This window comes from Vombatus ursinus, unplaced genomic scaffold (genome assembly GCF_900497805.2).
Source record: "Vombatus ursinus unplaced genomic scaffold, bare-nosed wombat genome assembly UNPS02000580.1, whole genome shotgun sequence".
NCBI classification, from domain to species: domain Eukaryota; kingdom Metazoa; phylum Chordata; class Mammalia; order Diprotodontia; family Vombatidae; genus Vombatus; species Vombatus ursinus.
This window is the reverse complement of record NW_020940358.1, coordinates 8,573,400-8,586,926: the sequence shown is the minus strand read 5'-3', so window position 1 is coordinate 8,586,926 and position 13,527 is coordinate 8,573,400. Positions and strand designations below refer to the sequence as shown.

The window sequence follows — 13,527 nt, the reverse complement described above, 5'->3', positions numbered from 1 at the left end:
GGAATAAAAAATTTTTGTTGCAATTTTCACATTATTGAAATACACCTGGAAATTCTAAAAGGTCAATGTATTTAGAACAGATCTGAAACTTGGTTGATTTTCTGTGTGTATCTCAGCATGTTTCCAGATGGTAATTGGTTGGTCTTTTTTTTTTCTTTAGCAGAACATTCAGAATAATGCCTGTGGCTGCCATGGGAGGTTTTAAAATCTTTTGGGTCATAATAATTCATGTTAATATGGCTTTTAAAGATTATGAAGCACTGTCCTCACAGTGACCTTGGGAAGTAGGTAGTGCAAACATTATCCCTATTTTATAGATAGAGGAATTGAAGCTCAGAGAGGTTAAGGGATTGATCCAGGATCTCACAGCTAGTAAGTATAAGAACTGTGGTATGGAACTGGGTCCCTCCTCACTCCAAATCCAATGCTTATTTACACTGTACCAAACTGCTTGTTTTCCTTCTGAAACAGTGGCTATTCATTTGCCTTTCAAATTTTCTTACTTTAGCAAATTTTAATTTGGATAAAGGTTTTTGCTATTTCTAGTTCATTCTCTAACTACATTCTGTCTTTAAAACTACTCTGGTTGTTTTTATGCCAGTTCTGTAGAGCAGAAAATTTTCAAGAGAACACCGTGATTTATCAGGCATGAGTATTTTCATAAGTAACAACAAATGTTACATTTCCTTGGATCACCACACTGTGTTGCCATATTCCTACACAAATACCAGCAACAACAAAGTGGTCATTGATGAGTTTCCCATTAGAAGCACAGATTTTACTGATGTTGAAGAGGTTCTGTCACTGATGGCACAGCTGTGGAGAGATACAGAAGTGCATTTTTTGGTCGTCCGGTTCTGCTGGTTGTGTGAAATATTCTTGATCGCTGTTGAAGAGTCAGTCAGGGTGACTGTACTTTTGGATGCCTATGCTTTGAAACCTCACTTTTTTTTTTGTCCATATCAAAGGGCTATTTATTTTCTCCAGCTAAATGAGATCATTTTCTGTTTGCTTAGGTAGTATGTATAGCTTGTCATCAGTGCATGAAGAATAAATATGATACTGTACAACACCAAAGCATACGAAGTACCCAGAAATATCCACCTTAATATGTTTAAGAAAACTCATTTTGCCTCAGACTCAAAAAAAGAAAGTTTAAAATGAAGCAATTTTGAGAATCATTTCCTTCATTTGCCACTCTATTGCTGGAACCAGAGTTGTATTTTTCAGAAAAGATTAGCAGAAGTTAATGGCTGCTGAAAAATTCTAAGGATGCTTAATAATTAGAAAGACTTAAATTAGGTTATTCATGTATCAAATAAAGAATACAACTTTTATTTAAGAGCGTCCATTTGTTTTGTTATTCTGTGTAATTGCAAATTGAATTTCCCCCCTAGTTTTTAAGTAGTCTCAATAAAAAAGATTACTAAGTCTTATTGAAACAAATAATTTGACTTTATTTTTTCCTTCAAAGAGTAATGAGTAAAATAATGTTATCTGTAAAGTGTGAACAAATATGGGAGATGTAGGGATGACAGGGTTGTTCTTTGGACACCAGCTGGTGTGTCCTGGCATTTTTGTAATCATGACTCCATTTCCTTACCTCTGGGACAGTTTTTGATTAGAAAAACTATCCATTTCAGGCCATGCTGTTTATTTGCATTTTCAGTGCCGGAGATGAGTAAACAATTCCTTAGATTCCATCTGCCCCCACTGTGTGCTTCATAAGAACTGGAATTAATGCAGATTTAGGATTCAACAAATTGCAAATTAAAAGCAATGTGTACTTTGCATGTTTTTTTTTTAAACAAAGCTCTACTCAAAAGAAAATGATTCAAATAGACAAATAGAGCCTATTTATAAAGATGTTTTGAAAATCACTGAATGGAATTAAACCACCAAACTAAATCCGAAATGGCAGCTCTTTAAACTCATATTAGAAGGAATTTATTGAAGTACTTTAAAATACAGTAATTGCTAATATCACTCTTTAACTTTTCTATAATTGCTTGGTAATGCAGTCATTTCATAATAAAAATTCTTTTTCCTGTCTAGCACAAAGAGTAGACTTTGACAGTTTTTTCCAAAATGATGCTTTCACAATGAATTCTAGATGAGACTGGATAGTTTTTAAAAGTAAGGATTAAAGCTTTAATGAGAGGGGAAAGAAAAGGAGAAGAAAAATAGCAACATGAATTTTTATTAGTATTTGTAATTAGTAAATTCAGGTCAAATTTCCAATTCCTTTTGTCTTCATATCCAAAATGTAGTAAAAATCCCTATTTCAAAAACCCACTTTGACTAGTATGTGCCAGTGTTTCCAAATTCAGCCTACTTGTTCCTCCATAAAATTAAGGAATTACATAAATTCTGGGGTCCTTTTGAATTCTGACACATTGTATGAAATATGATTAAGAATAGTTTCATAAGAATATGATTCATAGGATTATTGATATTGGACTAGAAGGTATTTCACAGGCCACCTAGTTCAATGCACTCACTTTAGAGAGGAGGAAGACAGACCCAGGGAGGTTAATTTGCCCATGCTTACATAGGTAGAAAGTGACTGAAATGAGATTTGAACCCAGGTCCTTTGACTCCATAGCCAGATTTTTCCTCTGCACCCTACAGAGTCTCTAAGAGAGATTTCCAGAGCAAGGTTGTTTCATTCACAGACTGAAGAGCATGTGTTAAGCAAATCATTGCACCCAAAGGGCTAGAATTCTGTGTCAGCTTCACTTTAAACACCCAATGACCATTTCAGAGTGATTATAGCCATAGTTACAATCAAATATGAATATATCGGCTTTTGGACTCCTTTTCCTAGGTTGTATCTTCTCAGTGCTGGGCCCTCCCATTCAGTTGTAGCTGAGACGCATAAGTTGCTAGGAGTGCTAGCTTTCTTGCCAGTGAAAAGATGTTCCTAAATGAGTAGATCCATTAGACCAGTGTTTCTAAACCCCTGGTCCAATGACTGGTCTGTGCTCTAGGTCTTCAGTTTCTTTTTTTTTTTTAAGGTGCATTTTATTAATACCTTTTGTCTTTATATCACAGTTATTTCCCACCCTTTTCCAGGGTGAACCCTCCCTTGTGACAAAGAAAAACATTAAACAAAAACATCTGATACACAAGCCTTGTCTGACAATAGGTACAGTATGTTATCTTGGTAATCTTCCACCTCTTAGCCAAGAGGGAGGAAATATTTTTTGTTCTACCTTCCCTAGGATCTGAAAGGCCCTTAGTTCTTGAAACCTGACTTTACAAACGTCAAAAAAAACCCCCAAAAAACTAAAAACTAATTCCATCTTCTCTTCTTTCCCTGTACCTTCTACTCCCAAACTGAGTTTTCAGTCTTCACTCCTTTAGCCATTGAAAGACTAGAGCAGTTTGCACTAGAAGTGTTTGGATTGGGAATTAGGCTCTCTTTGAAGCAAACATTATGGGCTGTTTTTCTTTGAAACAAATTTTCAAATATATTTGAAACACAACAGTGTAGAAATCGTCTATTGAAGTAACAAACTCTAAAGACTCAGTTATTGATTAGCAACTAAAGTTAGATAATAACATCATCTCAAATGAGCTCTGTCTTCCCTGTTCTAGGAAATTCCCAGTATAGCCAGCAGCAGGCCGGATATCAGCAGGGAGCTGCCCAACAGCAGACATATTCACAGCAGCAATACCCGAACCAACAGAGCTACCCTGGACAGCAGCAAGGATACGGTGAGAAAAACAGCACTGGCCTGTCTTCTCTGGGTTGGTTCCCTTAATAAAATGTCCATTCAGCACACTGAAACTTCTTTTCTTCCTTTTAGTATTCAAAGGAACATCCATTTCAGTTCAGTTTTACAGCTAAGTATATTTAGAGGCATACTTTTATAAGGAGTTGCAACGTAGAGTCCATTCTACTTTGTCTAATGATGATGAAATATATGATATAGTTATATGATAATTTGGCTACTACTATAAACAGTGTTTCTATTGATTACTAGGATTGATTTTTAAAAGTTGAGATGATAGATTCCTTTCTTAAATTCAACAGAGGAAGCACAAATTACGTAATACTATTATCATCAATGTATAATTGGATTATGTTATTGATAACAAAATTGAGTTGGTACACAAAGAAGAATGAAAAATCACATTAGTTTGTACATAGTCAGGAAGAGAAAGAGAAATAGGCTATGCTCAGTGAATATGTCAAGGAATTGTTAATCTTTCATGATGGCCACTCCATATATTCATACATATCACAAGCCCCTTTGCCTTAATAGATAGTCATTATGAGTGGCAGTGGCCAAAGAGATTTATCATCTGATAGCCTTATGATGAACCCTCAACTTTAGCTATAATGGTCCTTAGGTGATACTGGGCCTGCATTAGAAGCCTTCCTAACTTGGTGGAATCTGGCAAAGTTTGTGCTCCATTGTCATTACATTCAAGAACCAAGATCACTTCTGTACTATGATGAGGCATAAAAGTAGGACCAGAAGAATAGAAAAAAAAATATTGTTTTATCCAGTTCATCTTTTCACCAGAATTATTTGGAGTGTTTATCTATAATCATTCAAGTTCTTAGAATCACAGAATCATTAGAATTGGAAGAGACCTCGGATACCCTCTATTCCAACCCTGGCCTGAACAAAAGTTCCCTTTTATAACACATCTCTCAAGTGGTCATCCAACCTTTGCATGAAGATCTCAAGTTACAAAAAAGCTACTACTTCCCAGGGCAGCTAACTCCACTTTGCACAGCTCAAATTGTTAGGAAGATTTTTTGCTATATTTGCTTCTTTGCAACTTCCATTTGTTGCTCCAAGTTCTGAGCTCTGGGGTCAAGCAGAACCAGTCTAATTGCTATTCAACATAACAATCCTTTAAATACTAGAAGACAACTGTGAGGTGCCCTCTTTCCAACAAATAGTTCTTCTCCAGGCTAAACATCCCTATTTCTTTCAACCAGTCTTTGTATGGCTTGATCTCAAGACCTTTCTCCATGATGGTTCCCCTTCACTTGATGCTCTTCAGTTATTAATGTCTTTCCTAAAATGTGGCATCTAGAATTGAACACCATATTCAAGATGTGGTCTGACCAGGGCAGACTATAAGGGAACTATCACCTCCTTAATTCTGGGCACAATGCCTTCCTCAATGTAGTCTAAAATCACATTAGCATTTTTGGCTGTCATATTATTATGCCTTTGAGCCATATTGATCTTTCAGTCCCCCAAAGCCTTGAAATTTTTTTAAGCCAAATTTCTCTTTGATGACACCTACCCCAATCTTACACTTGTGAAGTTGACTTTTTGAATCTATGTGTTAAACTTTATATTTATCCGTATTACATTTCATCAAATTAGATTCAGCCCATAATGTAGGCTGTTAAAATATTTTTGGAACCTGACTTTGTTATCTAAGGTGTTAGCTACCCCCTTGGATTTTTTGTTTGCCACTTGTAAATTTGTTATGCACACTATCTAGGCCTTTATTCATGTCATTGATAAAAATGTTAAAAAGCACAAAGACATGGTGCTCTGCTCTAGGCCTTTTTCCAAGTTGACACTGAGCCATTAAAGACTACTTTTTGGTCCAGCCATGTAACCAGTTCCACTTAATTGTATTATTGTCTAGCACACTTCTCTTCATCTTCTTCACAAGAATAACATGAGAGAATATCAACTGCTTTGCTAAAATCTTGATAAACTATGGCTGCAGCTTTCCCCTGATTTGCCACTCTTGGAAACATTAAAAAAAAAAAAAAGAAATGAGATTAGTCTGGCGCGTCTTGTCTGTAGTGAAGCCATGCTGGCTCTTTGTGATCACTGTTTCCCACATGTCTATTAATTATCCCTTAATAACAAATTCTAGAATTTTGCCAGGATGTGAAATCAAGTTCATTAACCTTTAGTTTGAAGACTCTATTTGCTTCCCTTTTTGTAAAAAAAATGGGACAATATTTCTCTTTATTCATTCCTGTGGTGTGTTTTTCTCATTGTCCATAGTCCCAAAGATTACTAATGGTGGTTCCACAATTACGTCTGCCACCTTTTTTTAATCATCCTAGGATGTAGTTCATCAGGGTCTGGTAACTTGAATTTATCAAAGGTAGCTCTCTTATTATCTATGTGAATTCATCATGGTGTTCTTTTGCTATCTCCCTACTTGTCTTAGGATCATAGAATCAGAACTAGAAGGGACCTTAGAAGTCATTTAGTCTAGCACTCTAATTTGACAGATGACAAAAATAAGGCACAGAAAAGTTAAATGTTTTATCCAGGATTGCCCAGTTAATAAGTGCCTGATGTAAGATTAGAACCCAAGTCTTCCTAGCTCTGGGTACAATGCCCTATCCACCACATGGTATTGCCTCAGAAAAAGTCTGTTTTCTTTTCATTATCTATTATCACTGAACTTATCCATCCAGATAGTAGTCCTATCCCTTCTTTAGTGAATTCTTTTCCACAGTATAGCTTTTTAAAAACCATAAACCGTTTTTGTCATCCTGCTGATTTGTTGCAGGCTCAGCTTATTATAACTTCAGCATGACTAATCTGAATTGTTGGAGAACCATCCCATATGTTTGTGTTTATCCTCTATTACCTGCCATTGTTTCCATCTTCTATATATTATTTTTATTTAAGTTGATTGATGAATTTCTTAAATATCCACTTTTGTCCATTTAGACCACTCCTTTTTCTCTGAATTGAAATTTTTTCCTTTTGTGTTTTCAGAATTTTTTTCTTTTATTTTTTTCTTTCATTGATGTCATTTCTGAATATACCCTTCTCTCATACATACTCATAGTGAACCTTCCCTTATGGCAGTGAAAAACAGTTAAGCAAAATCAACTACACAGTAACCGTATCTGACAGTGTGTGCTAAATTCCATATCCATAGATCCTCTCCTCTTCAACAAAAGGAAAGAAGTACGTTTCCTTACCTCTTCTCCAGGGATAAGATTGATTATTGTGATTATAAAGCATTCATTCAACTTCGTTGAGTATTGCTTTCATTTGCATTACTTTAGTCATTGTGTATACTGTTTTCCTGGTTTTGCTTTCTTCACTCTACATCCATTAATACAAGGCCTTCCATATTGCTATGAATTCCTCATATTTATCATTTTCTTGTTAGCATAACAATATTCCATTGCATTTATATACCACAATCTGTTCAGCTATTCCCCAGCTGATGGGGAATCAGTTGTTCCCAATCCTTTGCTACCACCAAAAGTGCTGCTATGTACATTTTGATATATGTGAGTCATTTATTTTTGTCTTTGACTTCCTTTCAGTATACGCTCTTCTGTGAGATCTCTGGGTCAAAGGGTAGAGACAGTTTAATAATTTTTCCAAATAATTCCAAATTGTCCGGATTTTATTCCTGAGAGCTTCTCAATTCCTCTTGGGCTGACTTTCCCTGTAGAAATCTTAAGCCACAGGATCCTACCCATCCTATCTCTGAAATCTTTCAAATCTACTCTCCTAAAATCTAGAGATGGAGTAGTCACTTTTCTGTAAAATTACTAACATTTCCAACCCAGCAACCAGTTCTTCCTTGTTTGTGAGAATCAGATTCAGAGGAGTAGTTTCCTTTGTTGTTTCTTCCAACTTTTGAAGGATTTGGTTATCATTAAGGCAAGTGAAGAAAGTATTAGCTGCCCAGCTTGGACAGAAAGAGGAGAGAGAAGGGGAAGGAAGAGAGAGAGAGAGAGAGAGATGCTGTGCCCACTTCTTCCTCCAAAATTTATATTTCCTTAAATGAGTATAATCTTAATAAATAATAGTACTCTATCTCCTCCCAACTTTTTACCAGTCTTATTCCTCCTGGATAAAATATGCCATGACAGAGCCATATTTCAGTTGTGGATCTTATCCTGCCAAGTCTCAATAATACTATGAGGTCAAATTTACCTTCTTTCACTGGGACCTCCAATTGACCTGTTATGCATATTTGTGCATTTGTTTACAGATATCTGAAGGCTTTGTGTTTTATTGCAGGCTTCTTTATTGGATTTTTGTCTCCTGTGAATTTTTGGATGTCACTACTTTTCTTCTTGTGTTGTTGCTATGACAACCCTATGACAGGGTTTTTTAACGTGGGATCCATGAATTTATTTTTTAAAATATTTTTATAATTATATTTCAATATGATTCGTTTCCTTTGTAAACCTAAATATTTTATTTAATGCATTTAAAAGCATTATTCTGAGTGGCAAATGAAAGATGGAACAATTGAAGAAATAGAGATTTGAGCTTCTAAGCATATCAATTTATCAAGCAGTGCATGCCAAATGCCTAACAAATCAGGACTAGACCCCTTAGCTTTGGCACTGGATCCCAAATACAGGGCAAGTCATTTAACTTCTCTGAGCTTCAGTTTCCCCAACTGTAAAATGGGATAATAACAGCACTTAACTCAAAGAGTTGTTGTGAAGATCAAATAAGATATTTGTAAAGCAACCTGTTATTATTCAGTCGTGTCTGACTTTTCGTGACCCTATTTTTGCAGTTTTCTTGGTAAAGATACTGGAGTGGTTTGCCATTTCCTTCTCAAGTTCATTTTACAGATGAGGAACCAAGCAAACAGGGTTAAGTGATTTGCCCAGGGTCACCCGGCTATCAGAGGCTGGATTTGAACTCATGAAGATGAGTCTTCCTGATTCCAAGCCCAGTACTCTATCCACCGTGCTACCTAATTGCCCCCTTATAGGTGCTGTGTAAATGTTTATTTCCTTCCTTTGCTTCCCTCCCCCCATCCACTGTGACACCTAGCTGTCCCATTCTCCTTCCCTTTCTCTTCAGTGTCATATTCTTCTTTGTCTTACTCGCTTGTCTTATCTTGTTTTGCCAGGCTCTTCTTCACTAGTTTGAATTATCATCTTCTTGCCTCTCCTCCTCAGATTCTTCTCCTCTTTCAGCTTCTCCAAAAATCCTACCCAGTGCCTTTACTCCAAGCTCATTGCCTGGTCTTCTTCAGAATTTCAAAACCATCCAAACATCCTTTGAAATTCCTTCTCCTTCTTCAGCTCCAGCTCTTCTGTTCCAGCTTCCACACTGCCTTTTCCTGTCAGACAGTAGTAGAATCAATTCACTGAATGATCACTGAGGCCTCACCTGTGTTTTGGATGGTGCAAATTCAGCAACTAAAAAATAGAATCAAGGCATCAAAATATTTTCATATTTATACCTTCAATGTTATTTCAATATTGGTACATATTCTGTCTGAACTTTAATGATTTGCATTCCCTTAAACACCAGAAGAGTTTGAAATAATTTCTGGTGCTATGGGGATGAGGACAATTTCTAAAATTATGTATGTGATTTCAGGGTAATTTGTGGATTTAAGAGAATAAAGTTAACTTGTATTTTATGAATATTTAAATTAATGGTGTATAATTTTTGTTATTAATTTATTTTTTATTTTTCAACATTCACTTCCACAAGATTTTGAGTTCCACATTTTCTCCCCATCTTGTCTGTCCCCCCACCCCAAGATGGCATGCATTTTGAATACCCCTTCCCCTAATCTGCCCTCCCTTCTATCTCTCCCCCCTTCTTTTATCTCCTTCCCCTTCAATTTTCCTGTAGGGCAGTATAGATTTCTATACTCCATTGCCTGTATATCTTATTTCCCAGTCGCATGTGAAAACAATTTTTAACATTTGTTTTTAAAACTTTGGGTTCCAAATTTTCTTCCTTCCTCCCTCTCCACCCACTCTCATTGAGAAGAGAAGCAACTCGATTCTGGTTATACATGTGTAGTCTTGCAAAATACTTCCACAGTGGTCATGTTGTGAAAAACTAAGTCTGTTTCCCTTAATCCTATCCTACCCCACATTTATTCTATTCTTTCTTTTGACTCTATCCCTCCTTAGAAGTATTTGCTTATGATTACCCCCTCCTCTAGTCTGCCCTCCTCTCTGTCATCCCCCTTCTTGCTTGTCCCCTTCCCCCCATTTTCCTGTAGGGTAAGATAGATTTCCATACCCAATTGGGTGTGTATGTTATTCCCTCCTTAAGTCAAATCTGATGAGAATAAGATTCACTCATTCTCTCTCACCTTCCCCCACTTCCCTTCCACTGTAAAAGCGTTTTCTTATCTGTTTTATGTGAGATAATTTACCCCATTCCACCTTTCCCTTTCTCCTCCCAGTATAATCCTCTCTCACTCCTTAATTTTATTCTCCAGATATCACCCCTTCATCTTCAACTCACCCTATGCCCTCTATGTATCTATCTATCTATATATACATACATATAATTTTTCCCTCCAACTACCCTAATACTGACAAAGGGCTCATGAGTTACAAATATCATCTTTCCATGTAGGAATGTAAACAGTTCAACCTTAATAAATCCCTTATGATTTCTCTTTCCTGTTTACCTCTTCATGTTTCTCTTGAGTCTTATATTTGAAAGTCAAATTTTCTATTCAGCTCTGGTCTTTTCAGCAGGAATGCTTAAAAGTCCTCTATTTCACTGAATGTCCATTTTTTTCCCTGAAGGATCATACTCAGTTTTGCTGGGTAGGTGATTCTTGGTTGTAATCCTATCTCCTTTGCCCTTGGGAATGTTATATTCCAAACCCTGAGGTCCCTTAATGTAGAAGCTGCTAAATCTTGTGTTATCCTGATTGTGTTTCCACAATACTTGAATTGTTTCCTTCTGGCTGCTTGCAATATTTTCTCCTTGACCTGGGAACTCTGGAATTTGGCTACAATATTCCTAGGAGTTTTCTTTTGGGGATCTCTTTCAAGAGGTGATTGGTGGATTCTTTCAATTTCTATTTTACCCTCTGGTTCTAAAATATCAGGACAGTTTTCCTTGATAATTTCTTGAAAGATGATGGCTAGGCTCTTTTTTTGATCATGGCTTTCAGATAGTCCAATAATTTTTAAATTCTTTCTCCTGTATCTATTTTCTAGGTCAGTTGTTTTTCCAATGAGATATTTCACAATGGTGTATAATTTTTGTAATAATTCACCTTTCATGCATGTTTTCTTAGGTCCTGCACAAGGAGCTTCTTCACAGTATTCCAGCTACCAACAGGGACAGGGACAACAGTATGGAAGCTATAGAGCTTCTCAGACAGGACCATCTGCCCAGCAACAGAGGCCTTATGGTTATGAACAGGCAAGCTTCTCTGAAATTTTCAGTATTCATGATGTCTTTTGGCAATTCTCACTGCCCCCGGATAGCCATACCTTGAAAGGTACTAGAAATAAGGCCAGAAAGATCTGGGTTCAAACTCTAACTCTAGTACACATTGGAGGTATGAATCACAATAAGTCATTTATCCTCTCAACAGGCAGCTCTTTAAAGACCCTAGAGTGGAGTGACTACAACTGATAGATAAACTAAAGGTGCCCTTTTGCCACCAATCAAGGGTAAACATGTGTCCTTGACATTGAAAAGTTTGTAGGTTTGTAGGTTTGTTTGGTTCCTTAAGTACACCAGTAGTAGTTCTGATGGAAGCATTGTTTTGCAATTGGAAAATAGTGTATTGTAACTCTGAATTTTGCCTTAAAATTTAAAACTAAGGACCTCTTGGTTAAGTTTTGCAAACCAGAAGAAATTTGCCATTGACTGGCAGTATGCAGACCAGTTGCAGTGGAAAAACTGGGCTAAAGTATCTAAATGACTTGTTTGCTTCTAATTATGGTAGAATGAATACACATGATTCAGTTCAATTCAACATTTATTAAGCAGCCATTTAGTACAAAAACCTGTGCTTGAAACTAGGAATATGAAGCTCTAAAATAAAACAGTTTCAAACTTCAAGGAGCTTATGTTCTTTTAAAAATTACATTTTATTTTTAATTGACAGGCATTTGTTTTCTTCCCAAATGAAAAGAAATAAAAACAAAACCCTTATAACAAATATGCATATTCAATTAAAACAAATATCCACATTGAGCTTATATTCCTAAACCTCTTATAGAATTATTACTAAAATTGTATCAGAGTTCCATGTACTAATTTATTAAGAGGAGCAATAGAAATAAATAGATTTTAAGGTAACTAATGTCTACCTGGCATCCTATGAATATTAATTTAGTCTTTGTTTAAGAATTATGATTTTACTCTTTCAAAGACAAGAAGACTATAAGAAAAAGTCTTGAAAGCTGTTTTAGGCTTCAAGGATCACTCTTATCTCTGCGTTCCGGTATCTAACATTCCATTTTAATTGGTCAGTCAACAGGCATTTATTAAGCATCTACTACGTGTCAGACATTGTGCTAAAGATACAAAGAAATGCAAAAAACAGTCTATGCTCTCAGGGAGCTCCTAGTGTAAAGGAGGAGTCAGCAGGCAAATGATTACATGCAAACAAGACATATACAGGATTAATTTCAGATAATCAGCAGAGGGAACGATTAGTATTGAAGGATATTAGGAAAGGATTCTTCTATAATGTTAGATTTTAGTTGGGACTTGAAAGAAGCCAGGGAAGTCATGAGGTGGTGGTGAGGAGGAACAGAAGGCCAGGCATAGGGAGCAATTTTATCAGTTTTTTCCAGGGTATTCAGTCCCTAAAAGATTCACACCAAACAAATTTATAATATAATGATTTCTAAGCCAGAATGTCAGCCCAATGATTTAGAAAAGGAAATTACAGGCTGTTTATTCAGGCCAACCCATCAGAACATCCCTCCTTCTGGTACAAAATGCCTGGGAAACCTGATTAATAATTAGAAGGTGGTTTGGTGAATATACAGTCTAGACAGAAGTTAAATTATCATAAGGGCTATTTTCATCAAGCTGTGATAGCCTGATAGTTACTCTTTTCTGCTAACCAGATAATTGAGTCAGCTCACCAGGATACAGTCTCACTTAGAGCCTGCAGAATACACACTGACAAATTCTTATTCTCTATCAGTCCACCAGAGCCCTCTATGTGCTCTTGCTTTTTCTCATTTCAATATCTTTTCATAAGAGGCTACAATTTCCAAGTTTGCAAAACATTTTGCAGTGATTATATTTTAGGTTGCCAGCCTTCAGGTGACACTTCAACCTAATTGATAACATGTCTCTAAACCACGTTATAGGACAGATTATTTCTGGGAAAATTCTTTTAATAGCTAATCTCATGTACATTGTATAAATTTTGATTACCTTTCAGTCAAATAGAATATTTCTTACCTGACTTGGGCATTTTTTGTGCCCTAGATCTTGGAATCCATCTTAGTTAGGGACATATACCCTCTTTCCATAAAATATATAACCTTATTAACAAAAATATAACATTATTAACCACAAAAATATAATCTTATTAACGTTCTCTTTTAGGGCCAGTATGGGAATTATCAGCAATAAGGGACAAGCTTCTTTGTTGGATTCATTTCAGTACTATGTCCATCTTTGGAACTTGGTGTACAGAAGGTTTTGACTAATCGTAATATGTTGGTTACCCCTTAGCACAAAGCAGCGTCTGTATGTGAACAGTGTTCATTTCATGCCGGTGATGAAGCAGTGCACTATACTGGTAAAAAGACAATGCTTTAATGGTCTGATATATTTGGTGCTG

At 36.2% G+C, this 13,527-nt stretch overlaps 1 protein-coding gene across 1 annotated transcript in view; it reads left to right on the top strand.

The window, feature by feature from the left end:
• The window catches only part of SS18L1 (SS18L1, nBAF chromatin remodeling complex subunit), a 49,752-nt gene extending 36,436 nt beyond the window's left edge, over positions 1–13,316 (top strand). The window contains exons 9-11 of the mRNA XM_027852635.1: positions 3,601–3,720; positions 11,005–11,132; positions 13,290–13,316. Of these exons, the coding sequence (XP_027708436.1) occupies positions 3,601–3,720; positions 11,005–11,132; positions 13,290–13,316 (275 nt within the window). The remainder of the gene's footprint in view (positions 1–3,600; positions 3,721–11,004; positions 11,133–13,289) is intronic.
• The last annotated feature ends 211 nt before the right edge of the window (positions 13,317–13,527 follow it).